Raw genomic sequence first — 16,637 nt, 5'->3', positions numbered from 1 at the left:
ATAGACAATATTTGCACATTATCTTATCATTATACTCTATAAAATCAAACTTTTTATAATATGACTATTTTTTATGTAGTGAATTTAGAACTAGAGGAAATTGTCAAATGATTCCTATTAAATGACATTTTTCAATTTTTATTAAATACCTTTGATAATTAAGTTGTATGATAATTTCCAAAATAGTAGATCAAAATATTTAAAAATATATTAAAGTATATTAAAATGTATATTTATTGCTTTTTTGATAACTGCACAGGCTGGAATCTATAAGGAATCACATCCTTACTCATATAATAGAAAAATGATGACTTATTAGTGTTCTAAAACAAATAAATCCTTTTGCAAAAATAATTTTGGCCATTCTTTTAAAAAAATTTACTATGCTAACATTAGCACATAATCATAAAAATCTAGTTAATATTTTATGTATTTTTAAAAATAAAATCATTGTGGAAATCTGATGATTAAAAATTTCTTTCAAAAATGCATCACCTTATTTTCTATTTAAATATTAATAAAATGAATTGTTTTATGTGGATATGTTGACCTAATAGACTAGGTAAGCAGTTTCAGAGGCATTCTTTAAGAGGAATTGCCTGTGACAAACATACCATCAATTTTATGGCCAGATTAAAGCAATTTTTAACACATCAGTTCCAAACTTGTTCTTTTTCTTACTGGAATCCTTGGAACAAGCACTGGATTTGGAGCCAGGAGACATTACTTCCAGTCATGGCTTATATTTGGTTAATTATGATTATAAAGGAAAATCATGTGGTTAACTAAAGATAGTGGGCGAAGTTGTTTGCAATCCTGAGAACATCTGGAAAACAAATACTTACTACCTAAGTATACTAGTCATGTTTGTGGGAAGAAAGAACCTGAAATGGATTGGTTAAAATAGAGGCACACAATTTTAAAGATGACTCTAACACATATTTTCAGTTAGAACATTCCGTTATTTCATTGTCAGTAATAAAGATTCTCCCCTCCCTTCTTTTTTGTAAACCATTACATCAAGGACCACATAGTGTTTCATCTAAAAAACAATTTAAGGTAGGAAAATGTGCTGAGTGCTTCTATAGACTTTAATTATAACTTGTAATAAGAAACATTTTAATAGTTCTTGTTTAATTAATTCCAGAATATTTGAGTCTCCTTAAACTTTACTGTAAAAATAACATGTAATTGTTTTGGGAATGTTACTTTAAAAGCAATCACTTTTTAACTAAATAACTGTATACTGCTAGTTAAATGTCACTATAGTAGTGTGTTGGGAGTATTTTGCCACCTTTGTTAAAAGACTCCTTTACAGAAAATCTGACAGCTTCTTTGCCCTTATTTTTATTTTGACATCAAATCTTCAGAATCCTAAAGAAGCTTGACCAATGATTAAATGATGGCTTGTTAGGACATGATAATTGAACTGTATTAAAGAGTAGATCTCTTTTCATAATTTACAATGTAAGCACTGAGATTTATTTAACTGTATTAATGTTTTCTATTTAAATATATCTAAGTCATTCTAGCTTACCTATATCCATAGTACTAACGTAAGTTTTTGTCTAAGAGTAACTTTTAACTCTAATCTTTTGTAAGTTTTTAAGTTTATTTCTAATGATTTGAACTTACTACTATATTCTCAGGCACATGGTAATTTAGATTAAGTTTTATTGAAATATATTCTTGTTTAATTATTCCTATCATCTTGTAAAGGAATATTCTTCAGTTTTTCCCACTTTTACTTCATTTCTTGATATTACACAATCATGTATTTTTTTCATCACCATACTTGAGAGACTATGTAATAATTTAAACTTTATTCAGCTAGATTATAAGGGAAATAGAAGAGAATTTGCAAATCAGCTTGATTTTATCTTTGTTCAATCACCTATCTACATTGTTTGCATTATATATTTATTTTGGCTGAATATAGTTAATTTTGTCTTCTGTCAGGACTGCCCATCTTTTTTAGTCCAACCCTATAGAATAGCTGGGGTAAAGATTTTATGAATCTCAATTAAGTAATATTATGGTAAAGTTACCTGAACTGTCACAAATTACATTAGCAAAAATGAATTAATTAACTTTACACTAAAGATAGAGTAGTAGAATAAACAACATAGGAGAGTACACTGCCTGGGGTATTGGATTTAAGAATTTCTAAAGCCTCCATCATTCACTGACACATGGCAAGGAAATCTGTTTGAAATCAACTTCTTCCAGTTGGCTCTTCAGAGTTTTCATAGGTATTTATCATTCTCAAGGCTCTGACATATCAAATATCAATGATAGATGAAAAAGAAAATCCCAATCAGTGGGTATGTCGGTGAGAGACACCCCAGTTTTGTAAAGTATTAACTTTCATAGAGAGGTAATATTTATTTTTCTTGCAGTATTCCCTATGTTTAACATACTTTTGAAACACATGCACTTGGTTGAAATCTGTTTTAAATTGAACATCCTATGTTTACCCTCATATCTCCAATATTCAGGGATACAGGGCACTATCATCAGAAGTAAGAAAATAGGTATGAAACTGTGACTACTTTGATAAAGAGAATTTTATTTAAGTCTTTGGTGAAGAATTAGTGAGTTACTATCAAAAATTAGATTGATCCTATTTGTAATGCATATGAGTGGAAAACATTAACAGATAATGAAATTTCCCATTTGATAGAGAACAGAAGAAAAAAACCTTAAAAAGGACTTAAGAAAAATATAAACAAATCTTATAAAATATTTGTGCATTTGTCATTTTTAGAAAATAAATGATTGAAGTAATTTCATGATAATATTATTATATGTCTTTATATTTTTTTTCTCTTCCAAATCACATGGTTATACAGAAGTTTAGCTCAAGAGGAGAAATTCTTCTTGTGTTATTTAAATACCTTTTCATCTTTATAACCCAAAGACTATTTCATGATATCCTATTTTAAGTAATGCTAATTCCCCAAAAGTGTATATGTTCCAAAAGTGAATTTAAAATTCCAAGGGGATTCACTGCCTGACAATCTGATTTTATATTTCTGTCCTTTATTGTTTATTAAAACTCCATTTGTGTTGATGACTGCTTGGGATTCTGAGAAGCAGTTAGTCTCCCAACTAGGGAAAGGCAGGCGCTAGTGGCCTACACTTGTTTTTGCCCTTAACTATTCAATTCTCAGATATTGACCAGTGGAACAAGGTAATTGAGCAACTAGGAACACCATGCCCAGAATTCATGAAGAAACTGCAACCCACAGTAAGAAACTATGTGGAGAATCGGCCCAAGTATGCAGGACTCACCTTCCCCAAGCTCTTTCCAGATTCCCTCTTCCCAGCGGACTCCGAGCACAATAAACTCAAAGGTAAGCCCTTCAGAGACAATTTCAGAACCACTATGTGGGTGATGGGCAAGCTATAGAGACATCTTTCTTTAACTTGAAATACCTCAATTTAAAGAGAGGTATTTTTAAAAGATTTTCTTTACAAAGGGGGAGAAGCCAAGGATTTTAAAATTGCCTGGATATTCAGAGAGAAGGTTAGTAATAAAGTGTGTAACAGTGGTGTGGGTTAAACTATTTCATGGGGCTTATTTAGAACCTTAAAATTATTTTGCAGTGCTAACTCTAAAAGACCAATGTAGTATACATTGAAATAATTGTTTCAGTTCTTTTTATTACCTGGAAACACTTTCAACACAAGTTTTTAGTTGCCAAATCTTAGAGCTATAGATGTTTGAGTTTTCTTTGCATTTTATGGAATGCTTAACCACCATTTTTTCATTTTAGAGTGATAAATGAGGTTTTTTACCTACACATTTTGTATTCAGTGTAAACACTTTCATTAATAAGTAATTTTTCTACTACTATGTCTGCAGTTATGAACTTTAGTAACAAATATTAATTTCTTCACCAACAAAACTGGGATTATAATGCTTGGTTATAGGACTGAATAAACTTGGTAATGTATAAAGTGTAATATAAATAATATTCTAATTCTTACTTTAACTTAGGACATTTCAGAGAATGTGATTTTGAAGCAAATTTGATTTTTTCCCCTGCCGGAGCTGAAATCCTACCCCTTAAAATCTGTGTGAATTTAGGCCAGTTATCTCATCTTTCTGTACCTCCTTTAACAAATGAAAGTAGAAAGTGCTTACAGGGTCATTGGGAAGATTAGCTGACTAATTTGTCAAGCACTTAGAACAGTGCCTGGCTCACAGTAAGTGCCCAGTAACTATTAGATATAAAAATACTAATAAATATTTATTAAAAATAAAATAATTATTATTTTAGGTGGATCTATACATTATCCTGGAAAAAGACACATGCTTGTGAAATTTTACACCAAATGTTCAGTGGACAATTAATTAGCTACAGATTTAAATTTCAGACTTAATTTATAGCTAATATAGACATAAATGAGATGGAGAAACTGAAATGCGGTGCTATGACTTCCCAGGGTCTTATTATTTCCTCCAGACTTTTATCTGACGGGTTTTAAGTTCACAGCGTTGTTTCTGTGTTTGTGACACTTTTGTTGCACAGTTGGGTTTCTTCTTTTAACTACCTCTACCGGCTCTCTGAATGACAACAGACTAAATTATTACTAAATCTACTGCCTTTTTTTTTTTTTAGCATCTTTATTGGAGTATAATTGCTTTACAATGGTGTGTTAGTTTCTGCTTTATAACAAAGTGAATCAGTTATACATATACATATGTCCCCATATCTCTTCCCTCTTGAAACTCCCTCCCTCCCACCCTCCCTATCCCACCCTGCTAGGTGGTCACAAACCACCGAACTGATCTCCCTGTGCTATGCAGCTGCTTTCCACTAGCTATCTAATTTACTTTTAGTAGTGTATATCTGTCCATGCCACTCTCTCACTTTGTCACAGCTATCCTTTCCCTTTCCCCATATCCTCAAGTCAATTCTCTAGTAAGTCTGTGTCTTTATTCCTGTCTTACCCCTGCGTTCTTCATGACCTTTTTCTTTTCTTTTTTTTTTTTAGATTCCATATATATGTGTTAGCATATGGTATTTGTTTTTCTCTAACTTACTTCACTCTGTATGACAGACTCTAAGTCCATCCACCTCACTACAAATAACTCAATTTCATTTCTTTTTATAGCTGAGTAATATTCCATTGTATATATGTGCCACATCTTCTTTATCCATTCATCTGTTGATGGACACTTAGGTTGCTTCCATGTCCTGGCTATTGTAAATAGAGCTGCAATGAACATTTTGGTACCTGACTCTTTGAATTATTGTTTTCTCAGGGTATATGCCCAGTAGTGGGATTGCTGGGTCGTATGGTAATTCTATTTTTAGTTTTTTAAGGAACCTCCATACTGTTCTCCATAGTAGCTGTATCAATTAACATTCCCACCAACAGTGCAAGAGGGTTCCCTTTTCTCCACACCCTCTCCATCATTTATTGTTTGTGGATTTTTTGATGATGGCCACTCTGACCGGTGTGAGATGATATCTCATTGTAGTTTTGATTTGCATTTCTCTAATGATTAATGATGTTGAGCATTCTTTCATGTGTTTGTTGGCAATCTGTATATCTTCTTTGGAGAAATATCTATTTAGGTCTTCTGCCCATTTTTTGGATTGGGTTGTTTGTTTTTTTGATATTGAGCTGCATGAGCTGCTTGTAAATTTTGGAGATTAATCCTTTGTCAGTTGCTTCATTTGCAAATGTTTTCTCCCATTCTGAAGGTTGTCTTTTCATCTTGTTTATGGTTTCCTTTGCTGTGCAAAAGCGTTGAAGTTTCATTAGGTCCCATTTGTTTATTTTTGTTTTTATTTCCATTTCTCTAGGAGGTGGGTCAAAAAGGATCTTGCTGTGATTTATGTCATAGAGTGTTCTGCCTATGTTTTCCTCCAAGAGTTTGATAGTGTCTGGCCTTACATTTAAGTCTTTAATCCATTTTGAGTTTATCTTTGTGTATGGTGTTAGGGAGTGTTCTAATTTCATACTTTTACATGTAGCTGTCCAGTTTTCCCAGCACCACTTATTGAAGAGGCTGTCTTTTCTCCACTGTATATTCTTGCCTCCTTTATCAAAGATAAGGTGACCATATGTGTATGGGTTTATCTCTGGGCTTTCTATCCTGTTCCATTTATCTATATTTCTGTTTTTGTGCCAGTACCATACTGTCTTGATAAATCTACTGCTTTTAAGAGCAACATCAACTATACGTAGAATGAAGAAGTGCTAATACCCCAGGTAGAGATTTTGAAGAATGTATGTCTTTATGATGCTAATTGACATGTCAGGCAAAAGTAATCCCTTCCTATTAAGTCACTTATAGTATAACAATACAGACGCCACAAAACCTTGATTAAAGATATAATGCAAGCACTTGGAGAGAAACTATTCAGTAAAATGCCATGCTTCATGATATAATTCCAACCTCCTTGAGTTTATTTTTTGGCTTTTTAATTCAGTTTGAACCACTACAATTATATTACTTTTGCAAATAATAAACTAGAAGATGTGATACACACACACACGCACATACACACACAATAGAATACTACTCAGCCATAAAAAAGAATGAAATTTTGCCATTTGCAGCAACATGGATGGACTTGGAGAACATTATGCTAAGTGAAATAAGTCAGACAGAGAAAGGCAGATACTGTATGATATCACTTAAAAGTGGAATCTAAAAAAATACAACAAACTAGTGAATATAACAAAAAAGAAGCAGACTTACAGCTATAGAGAAGAAACTAGTGGTTACCAGTGACGGGTGTGTGTGTGTGTGTGTGTGTGTGGAAATATAGGGGAGGAAGTGGGAGGTACAAACTATTGGGTGTAAGATAGGCTGAAGGATGTATTGTACAACATGGGGAATATAGCCAATATTTTGTAATAACTATAAATGGAAAGTAACTTTTAAAAATTGTAAAAAAAGTTTAAAAACATTAAAAAAACTAGTTTACATATTTATAATTATTAAATTATAATTGTAATATAAATCAGCAAGTTATAAAGAATTACACAAAGAATCAAAGGGATGAATTTATTCTACTGTTATTAAAGAGTGTAAGACATTTACTTGCAAATGAAAGAATGAAAGATGAAGAATTAAATGCTTTTCTTCTTCCCCATTTTGTTCCCTACAAGAGTATTGATCCTTGTTTCTTAGTAAGATGATTTGGTATTACTGTCATTCATGTCTCTATTGATTAGGAGACCACCCCAACCCCCCTGTCCCTTTCTAAGAGCAGAAACATAGGTGGGTTTGATGGGAGAACTTGTGGGACTGTGTGAGTCTGGGTATAAAATCAGTTACAAATCAAAGAGATCTTTGAACCAATGACAAAAACCAATACAGCCCCGTTAGATCATGACAGGGTTATTAACAATGAGAAAGATTAATTATTGAAAATTAAAGTATATTTCTGTACTTTTGTTACTCTTGTGAACTTCACAGTATCAGTTTGGAATTAGCAGAAATTAAATTTTTAGAATTGAGATCCCCAGAAAAATGACTAGTAGAAATAAAAAAAATCTTCCAGTCTAATTTAACTAGCGATTTTTATAAATATGTAATTAGTATAAATAAATATATAAAAAGTATGTTATCGGGGCTTCCCTGGTGGCGCAGTGGTTGAGAATCTGCCTGCTAATGCAAGGGACTCAAGTTCGAGCCCTGGTCTGGGAAGATCCCACATGCCGTGGAGCAACTAGGCCCATGAGACACAACTACTGAGCCTGCGCGTCTGGAGCCTGTGCTCCGCAACAAGAGAGGCCGCGATAGTGAGAGGCCCGTGCACCGCGATGAAGAGTGGCCCCCGCTTGCCACGACTAGAGAAAGCCCTCACACAGAAATGAAGACCCAACGCAGCAAAAATAAATAAATTAATTAATAAACTCCTACCCCCAACATCTTCTTTAAAAAGAAAAAAAGTATGTTATTAAAATGTAACAACACCAGAGATACTAATGTCATAGATTGCTACATTTTAACTGTAGTACAATCAAAGTTATGAAAAAACACGTAAAACTAGAAGAGAATACATTAATAATGAGAGTGATTGCCTGTGGGGAAGGTGGGTTTTTCTGGATTTTATGTTTTATGTGATTTCCGAATTTTTTATAATTAACCCATATTTCCTTAATAATCAGAAAAAATTGATAATTAAAAGTTGATACATATTAATGGATTCACACACATTGCCTTTTTCCTAATTTAGCAAACCAATTTAGATTTTGCTTTCTTTAATTTGAAGTTTTACCATATGTTTGGAATAAACTGAATATTTTCACCATAAAAACTTCCAAACCAGTTTGTATCTGTATTTTCTTGAAAATTTTATGTATTTTCAGAGATTTTTAAAGTGTCCTTAGCTATGTTATTAAATAAATGCATTTAATGATTATCACCATGTAATTTTTTATATCTCTAGCATCTCACACTGTACCTGGCACACAGTGGACAATATGTATTTTATAAACTGAACATCTCCCACATCAATTTGGTTACTAAGTCTTGTGGATTTTTTTCTCTCAAATCTGTCCCCTCCTCTCAATTCTTGAAGCTTCTGGTCCTGTTAAAGTCCTCATCATTTCTCCCATTTTCAAAAAGTCACCCCTGACCTCCTTGTCTCCCTCTAGACAGTGCTTTATCCTTTTTCACAGCTCAGAAAAGTTTTAAAATGAGCGGTGTACACTCACTTTGTTTCCATTTTTAAAACTTCATTCTTTTGAATTTATTTTTAACTATGCAAGCAATACATGTATATATTTTCTTCTCCTCAGAGTTAAGTATGATTTTCAGTTTGTTGATTATCCCCACAGACCTTTCTATGCATTTATATACATAAATAGAGAGAGAGGGAAGTGTTTGTTGTGTTATTGGGAAGGGACAGATTTATACAATGGCATCAGGATCTATGGTTCATCCTGCAAATTTTTTTTTCACTTAAGACTATGTCCATGTGAGTCCATATAGATCCACCTTATTCTTTTAAACTGCCAAATATAATTGGTACAGTTGTACCATAGCTCATTTAGTTGCTCTATAGGTGGACATTTAGATTGTTTAAAATGTTTGAATCTTTGACCAGTGCTGCAGTGAACATCCTTTCTATATGCTTTTCATGAACATGTTAATTGTTTCTCTAGACTGTATACCTAAAAGTGGAACTGTTGGGCTATAAGGTATTCACATTTAAAATTTTAATAGGTACTGCCAAAATTGCCCTCTAAAAAATGTTTATCAATTAACACTGCCACCAACATGAATGAAATGACCTGGAGTTAGTGGATATTATGCCATCTCTTGTTTCTGCAAATTTGATGGATAAAAAAATATTTTCATTGTTTCATTTTGCATTTCCCTAATCACTTGGTGAACTTACCTGACATTTCGATGGAAGGTGCTAATTGATCTTTGTTTTTTGTTTTTAAAATTTTTTCTCCCTCCAAAAAATTTCCTTGCCAAAATCAAAACATTACTATTTTTCTTCTCATTCATCGTTTCAGCCAGCCAAGCCAGGGACTTGTTGTCAAAGATGCTAGTGATTGACCCAGCAAAAAGGATATCAGTGGACGATGCCTTACAGCATCCATACATCAATGTGTGGTATGATCCTGCCGAAGTGGAGGCGGTAAGTCTTCAGCTTATTTTATTTTCTTTCTGCAAACAAATCATAGTAACTGGGTGCTCCATGGTGTGAACTGAAGGAGAATTAGAATCCAAAACAATACTCAAAGGACCTTCATAAAATTCTTAAGTCACAAAGCTATTACCTTCCCTTCTAAAAGTTATTTTCTTCAGCCTGTGTTTTGAGTTGTGTTTCTTTTTCAGGATTTCCTATGAGAGATGGTGATTTAGTCCAATAAACCTCGGCTGTCCATGAAACACTTCCATTAGTTTTTGTTAAATTGTTAACACCACTGGTGTTTCCTCCTTTATGTTTAATTATCAGCCTCTCTTATTGCAAACTAAGTAACAGAAAACGTAAATAAGTCTCTTTGCCTCTATTACGATAAGATGCCTGTCTTTAGTAAAGTGTGGTACTAAGAACATTTAGATTATAAAGCCTTTACTAGGCCGTTGGTGCCTTTGTGAAGCCTTGCATAAATCAGATGGGAAAAATCGGGTATTCCAATAAGGACACTATTTCAGGTTGGTTCTAAATTACAGGTTGGTTCTTACAATAGTCAGATATATCTCCATATTTTCAATCCAGATATAGTTTAAGAATCTTCTCAGAAGCATAAGTCTTTTCAATTTTTAAATTATTTTTCCATCATTTACTGTCTTCTCTTCAATCACTTTCTTATCTCTCTGCCTTTCTCCTTTTCTCTGTATGGAGCCAGGGCTGCTCAGGGCACAGGGCTATTGTTTTGCCCATGTGTGTCCTGTAGGACTCCCAACAGGAATGTCCTCTTGTCCTTCTTTTTGTTTGTTTGTTTTCTTGTGAACTTCTTTGTACCCCAAGATATTCTTGGCCTGGACAATTTTTGCATTGTTTTGACTTCTTTTCCTCTGCTTCATTGTGTGCTTGCTCATGTTAGAGATGCTAAATTCAAGGCTGACATTAATTCTCATCCTTTCACCCTCCACTGGATAAGTGAGAGCTGACAGATGGGAGTGAGGATCAGGTAGAATCAAACTTTATAGACATAATATTCAAAAAGCGACCTTTCGTAGTAACCAGCTCTTAAACATTCAAAAATTTCAGAGAAAACACTTCAGTGATAAATGACTCTTCCTGCATGGAAACTGAGGTATAACAGTCTCTTATAACATTTTCTTAAGATCTGTTCTCTCAAGCAGTTTTACAATGATGCTGAAATTTTAATTTGATTTAAATGAATTTTTAGTCGCTTAATTTGATTTTTACAAAATAAAATCCCCCAAATTATTTGAGTTTACTTCTAATGCTCTTAAAACTAAAAATACTAATGTTCTTACAGCTAAAAACTAGAATCTCTTCCAGTCTCTCATTCTTGGGAAATAATTCAAAGAGGTTCCTGGGGTAGAATGAAATAATGAAATAAGTAAGAGAAAGTATGATGTATATGTATGAAAAAAATAAGCATAAGAATTTTTTCTCTGATGATTTTTGAGGTTATGCTGATAAAAATTTTAGGCAAACATAAATTATTTGAAATTATTGCTCTTCACTTATTTTGATAGTTTGAATCATGTGGCATATGTATTTTTCCTCACATCTAATGTAATGTGTATAATCTGTTTTTAATGGATAGTGACCTAGAGTTTAATTGGAGTCATAATGTCTGCATTTGTAATTCACTTGTAATCATATTGCCTGGAAAAAAAAACAATTGCTTAGAATCTGTATCAATATATTAATGAGTAGTATCAATGGATTTTTAACTTAATTTTAACTTTTTATGAAAAATTCCTTTGAAGGATAGAAAGATAAAACTTAGAGTACCTTACATGGCTAGAATCTTTTTGTCAGCCATTTCAATATTGTCAAAATAAGTTTCTTTGGAAGAAAATAGAGTCAAGTAGAGTGATAAAGGAAAAACTGCAAGAGAATGTGATGTCTTCAGAAAAAAATAAAGAATAGAGAAATGCTATGTGTCTTAATCTGTTAACCATACTACAAGCTATCTTATCACATGTATCCAAAAGTGCCAAAGTACCAAAATGAAAAGAGGAGAGCATATGAATGCTGTCATAACTGTAAGAGAGAAAATTATTCATGGAACAATGAAGTTGAAAATGTCAAAAGTTGAATGTCAAGGTTAATATTCATCTATTTGTGTAATATTACATCAATTCTGAAGTTAGAACTGCTCAAATTATTAGCAAGTTCTTATTCAGATAATGTTCAGAGCAACAGAAGTATGTACCCTGAACACAAAGGCCACATTTCATGTCAATGCTTTTTCATAAAACAATTGGGAGGTATTCTAATTCTGTTTCAGTATTCATCAGGGGGAGTACAATAGCATACACAAATGCAATTTATTGAGTTGCATGCAATGCCGCAGATATGGAAAGACGGGTTAGGTTAAAATTTCTGTTCTTCCACTTACTAGCTGACCTAGGTCAAGTTTCTTAACCTTCCCTCACTCAGTTTTCTTAACTAAGAATAGGAAACAATCATACATAGTACATAGTGTTCTGAGAATTTAAAGAGGTAATGTACATAAAGTACTTCATACAGTACTTGACAGCCAGTAGAAATCATAAATTACTATTCTCATAATCATTACTATTACTGTTATGACTTTTACTTGCAAGCCTTTACTACCCTTTGATGTTAGGAAAGATAGATATATTTGGTGAAAAAGGACCAGCTGGCCAAGAAACTATAGAAATACTCATATTTTAAAAAATCACTAAAATTTATCTAGTTTCTTCAAGATTTTAAGATGTTCTTTTTTGGCTGATGTATACCCACAACTACCTTGCCAAGTATAAAAGAATCCAGTGCCATTAATTTAAACCAAAATAAAGACAAATTACATTGTTCACAAATTCTCATTATAATTTATCTTTATTAAACTAGGGTATAGTCAGGGCTATTTGAGAGAATAAACTTGAACATATTCTCTGTGCTCTGTTGGAGGAAAATACAGAAACAGTGAGGATCAGTTGCCTTGTTTCTTACCAGATTCTTGAGTTTAGAGACACTGCTAGGATACAGGGTGGCTATCACCCTGCAAACCCTGAGAATAGGGATATGAACACACTTTAGGAGGACTTTTGTGAACTGCAAGCTAAGGAGGAGTTGATTAACTATGTTTCAGGGAATATAAAACAGGAACTTAAGGAGAATATGAAATATGACCACTTTTTAAAACATAGTTTTATGTTTTTCAAAAACTTCTGAGCACTCTATGAAAGCTCCTGAGTGCAGGAGCCTTACTAAGGGCTTCTGTAGTTGTTCTGCATTGCTAGGGGTGGGAGAGCACTATGGAGAGGGAGGGAGAGAGGAGGGGGAGGAGATGTGCTCAATCACCAAACCAAAGATATCAAAACTCAAAGTAATCATCATAAGGAAGCCAACTGAAAACCTACGGGGTTAGAGAAGGACATATCTTTACTTCTCAATTCATGATAAGAAGGAAGGCTCCAGACCTGACACTGGAACCATTGTCTAAGGTGGGACTGGTGCTGGGGTCCTGGCTCATGGCCAGTAGTGATCAGGTCCACTGTTGGAAGGCTCTGTCTCAGAGAGGCCCAGATCCAGTCCTAAATGATCAAAACATTACTCTGGGAATCTGGACAAAGGAGCAGGTTGAACCAGTCAGGCAGCTGCTATCTGAGAATTCTGTCCTCCAGTTGGCAAACCCCAGGTATAATACTTGAGAGTGCAGAGGAGGGGTGGCAGGCAACTTACGACCTTCTGTATAGTGACTGAGTCAAAGTCACAGGAAGAATGCTAGAAGAGAGGCTTGGAACATGGGCCATAGCTGAGGATGAACTGGAGAGAGAGGCTGGGAATGTTCTGTTAGGAATACAAGCACACATGCCATCCACATAGAGACCAAGGGGAAATGGTATGACTAACCAAGTCAGTTTGGGTGGAGTGCGATGAGGGAAGCAAGGCCAGTGCTGAGTTTGTTTATTATTTCTTACCCAATTCAAGATTAATTTGGGAATTGGGACAAGGCTGGGTGGGAATTTAATCTACCCATATAGACCTCGAGTTAAACAATCTGGTCTTTAGCTCCACAGTGAGAGAATAACCTGGGAAACAGAATAACACTTACATGTATTAGTGCTGAAGTTCAATTAAAATAAGCACTTAGAAAATGTAAGCCAAGAATAGTCAGTACTGTTACACATTTACTGTCTGTTTACAACATAAGATAATTAATAGAGCCTTAAATGTTTTATTGTTATTAATATATACTATTTCATTGCTTTAGGGATTATGTTATTTTTTGCTGACAGTGAAATAATTTATAGAAAAAAGCTAAGCTGACTATTATAAGCTCTTTTATTGCAAGGCCATCATAGATTTTATGCCCTTTGAGCAGAGTTACCCTCTGACATTATTTTAGTTACCTTTTTGTCTGCCTTTGTATCTTATTGGTCATTACCAAAGTGAGCACATGGAAGGGAAGACCAACCATCCAGGAAATATGCACTATTTTCAATTTTCTTGTGACATAGATATGTAAATTTTACTGTTGTGTATGTCTGGAAATATGTTCAAGGTAAATCTTAAATGAGAGCTTAAAGATCATTGTAGAATGGTTTCGTGCTACAGTTCAGCCAATATCAACATTCAGAATATAAGCTCTACAACTGTGAACAGTGACAGGGACACAGGTTCATAAGCTATGATGAGGAGAGTAGAATAGGGCTAGGCATGGGATCAGAAAGCATTGAGACGAGAATCAGAAGTCTGTGGTCAAAGTAGCAAATGTTCCAGAGCTTGGCCTGAGCAATCCAGAGTGAGGGCTGGCTCTGTGAGATGTGGACAAATTACATAGGGCAGGCAGATAAGACCAGTTCAGGAGAGACATGTAGTCTAAAGTCTGAGGTCTGAGCAGATACCACCCTAGACGGCATTTAAACAGTGGCAAAGCTAAGAATATTTTCTGATTTCAATGCAAAAGTCAAGAGCAGATACTCTTGGAACAACCCAGAGATTAGCGACAGTAGGAAGCCTAAGAGAGGAGATGGTTTATTGGAGCCCAGGGCTGGGTAGTGATGGCCTGTCCAGTGGGAGCTGGGTAATAGACACAGAGGAGAGGCAGGTGTGTCTGGCAAGAGAAATGGGGAGAAATGGCCTGGCTTCTCCCCACTGCCCCCATCTTCTAGTGGTGTCTCCCTTTTCTTGGCTGAGACCAGCCCTAAACCAGCCAATAGGTGAGCCTTGGAAATGCAGCCTGCAGGGGCCAGCCTCTGAGACACAGAGCAAATAAAGGAAAGGTGAAGACTGTATCTGTGGGCAAATAGGCCCAAGGCAGGCACTCACCTATTCATTCTTTCCTCATTTGCAGCTCTAAAACCCCTAAGTAAAATTAAAGTAACCGATGGTTAGGCTCACTTAATCTGGAGAGAAGAAGACTGGAGGTTGGAAGAGGTAGGTGCTCAGGGGCCACACTGGGTAATAGTGAAGTAAACATTATCCCCTTAGAAACTCCTAATATTTCATTTCCTCAAGTATCTTGTAGAAATCACAAGTACTATGCCAACCCGATAATCTGGGCATGAGAGCATTTCTCATTGGGTTTGCAATTGAATGTGTGTAGTTCTCCTTTTGTATGTTGGTGTCACTTTTTCAGTTGTTTGTTATGCTGTTGATGATGGCCTGTGGAGCCAATGCTGGACAACATGTGCATGGGGGAATGAGAGATTCAGCGATCTGTTTTCCTTTAGGTTGCTTTCATTCCACTCTTCTGCTGCCAAGTAGGTAAAACACACCAAAAAAGACCTCTGACATTCTTTCTTCTCACTCACCTCTTTGTTATTTCTTCCTTCTTTGTCTTTCTTTCTCTCGTTAGCCCTTTTTCTTTATCCAGCTCCTACAGAGCTAGTCACATATGTTTCGATTATTTATTAACGGTTTGGTGTTTTTCACTCTGTAAATATTTTATTAAACCCAAACTGTGTGTCCCACACTGACCTAGGTGATGGTGATTCAGCAGTGAATTTAAAACAATAAACAAGGTTCCTGCTTTTACTGATCTTCTAATTCTCTTGAATATATTTATTCAGTTAATAGCCAATGGAAATTTTTATTGATTGGGAATTTTATAGCTTATTATCTCTGGACATAAATTCCTACAAATGTGGGTTATCTATCTTACTTGACAATTTAACCTGTTTAGTATATAGGATTCTGAACGTAAGAAAAATCTGTAATAATTGTCCCTCTTAAGGTTAATCAGTTATAAATTGCAATGACTGTTTCCTAATCCTTATCCAGATTGCATCAATAGCTTTGAATTATATTTAACAAATTATGATAATCTATCTCTAGCTATGATATTTTAAAAAAACTAGTCAGCTTTGAATATAAATAATTGTCCTGACCACATTTTAGTAACTGAAATGCGTAGATTATTATTGAATAATCAAAGAATCCTGAAGTTGGCATACTAAGACTTTGTATGTAGTTTAAAGATTCATCTATAAGTATTGACTATCTGGGGCCTTCAAACAAAATTCAAGTGATTGAGGGTGATGGTGGGAAATTATTCTCATTTTCTACTTCTAATTCTCCTGAATATATTTTTTATAGTGAAAGCTAATATTATTTGATTATGATTATCATGTGTTAACTTACTCTGTTATCTACTTCATGAGTGAGTTATTGTTTGTATTATCTTTATCTTCACTAACTATGGTTTAACCAATTATCTTCTACTGAATTCTCTTAAGTCCATAAGTTCCTAAAACAATGTGGTAAAGAATAGGCTTATAAATATATTAAATTATAAATGTATTAAGTACATTCTGCTATACTCAGAATGAATATAAATTTAGGAATGAGAAAAAATACGAGCCGCCATGAATATGAACTTGATGCATCTAATGCTCAATCAGTCCCTCAGTAGTTTTATGTTTTTATGATAAACCACTGAATAAAAGGTATATGTGCTTGCTTCAAATATTTTATAATCTCTTTATTAAGTCAGTGAGTCTAACACCATTAAACATGAATTATCTAGAA

At 34.2% G+C, this 16,637-nt stretch overlaps 1 protein-coding gene across 3 annotated transcripts in view; it reads left to right on the top strand.

Annotated features, from left to right (window-relative positions):
• The window catches only part of MAPK10 (mitogen-activated protein kinase 10), a 189,572-nt gene that overhangs the window by 136,106 nt on the left and 36,829 nt on the right, over positions 1 to 16,637 (top strand). For 2 of the 3 annotated variants that reach the window (XM_060093479.1, XM_060093461.1), the window contains 2 exons: positions 3,174 to 3,356; positions 9,502 to 9,626. In XM_060093479.1, the coding sequence (XP_059949462.1) occupies positions 3,174 to 3,356; positions 9,502 to 9,626 (308 nt within the window). The remainder of the gene's footprint in view (positions 1 to 3,173; positions 3,357 to 9,501; positions 9,627 to 16,637) is intronic. The other variant, XM_060093470.1, reaches the window with a different exon arrangement.

Source organism: Mesoplodon densirostris, chromosome 1 (genome assembly GCF_025265405.1).
Source record: "Mesoplodon densirostris isolate mMesDen1 chromosome 1, mMesDen1 primary haplotype, whole genome shotgun sequence".
Classification (NCBI taxonomy): domain Eukaryota; kingdom Metazoa; phylum Chordata; class Mammalia; order Artiodactyla; family Ziphiidae; genus Mesoplodon; species Mesoplodon densirostris.
The sequence above is the reverse complement of the archived record's forward strand: the minus strand, read 5'-3'. Positions and strand labels throughout refer to the sequence as shown.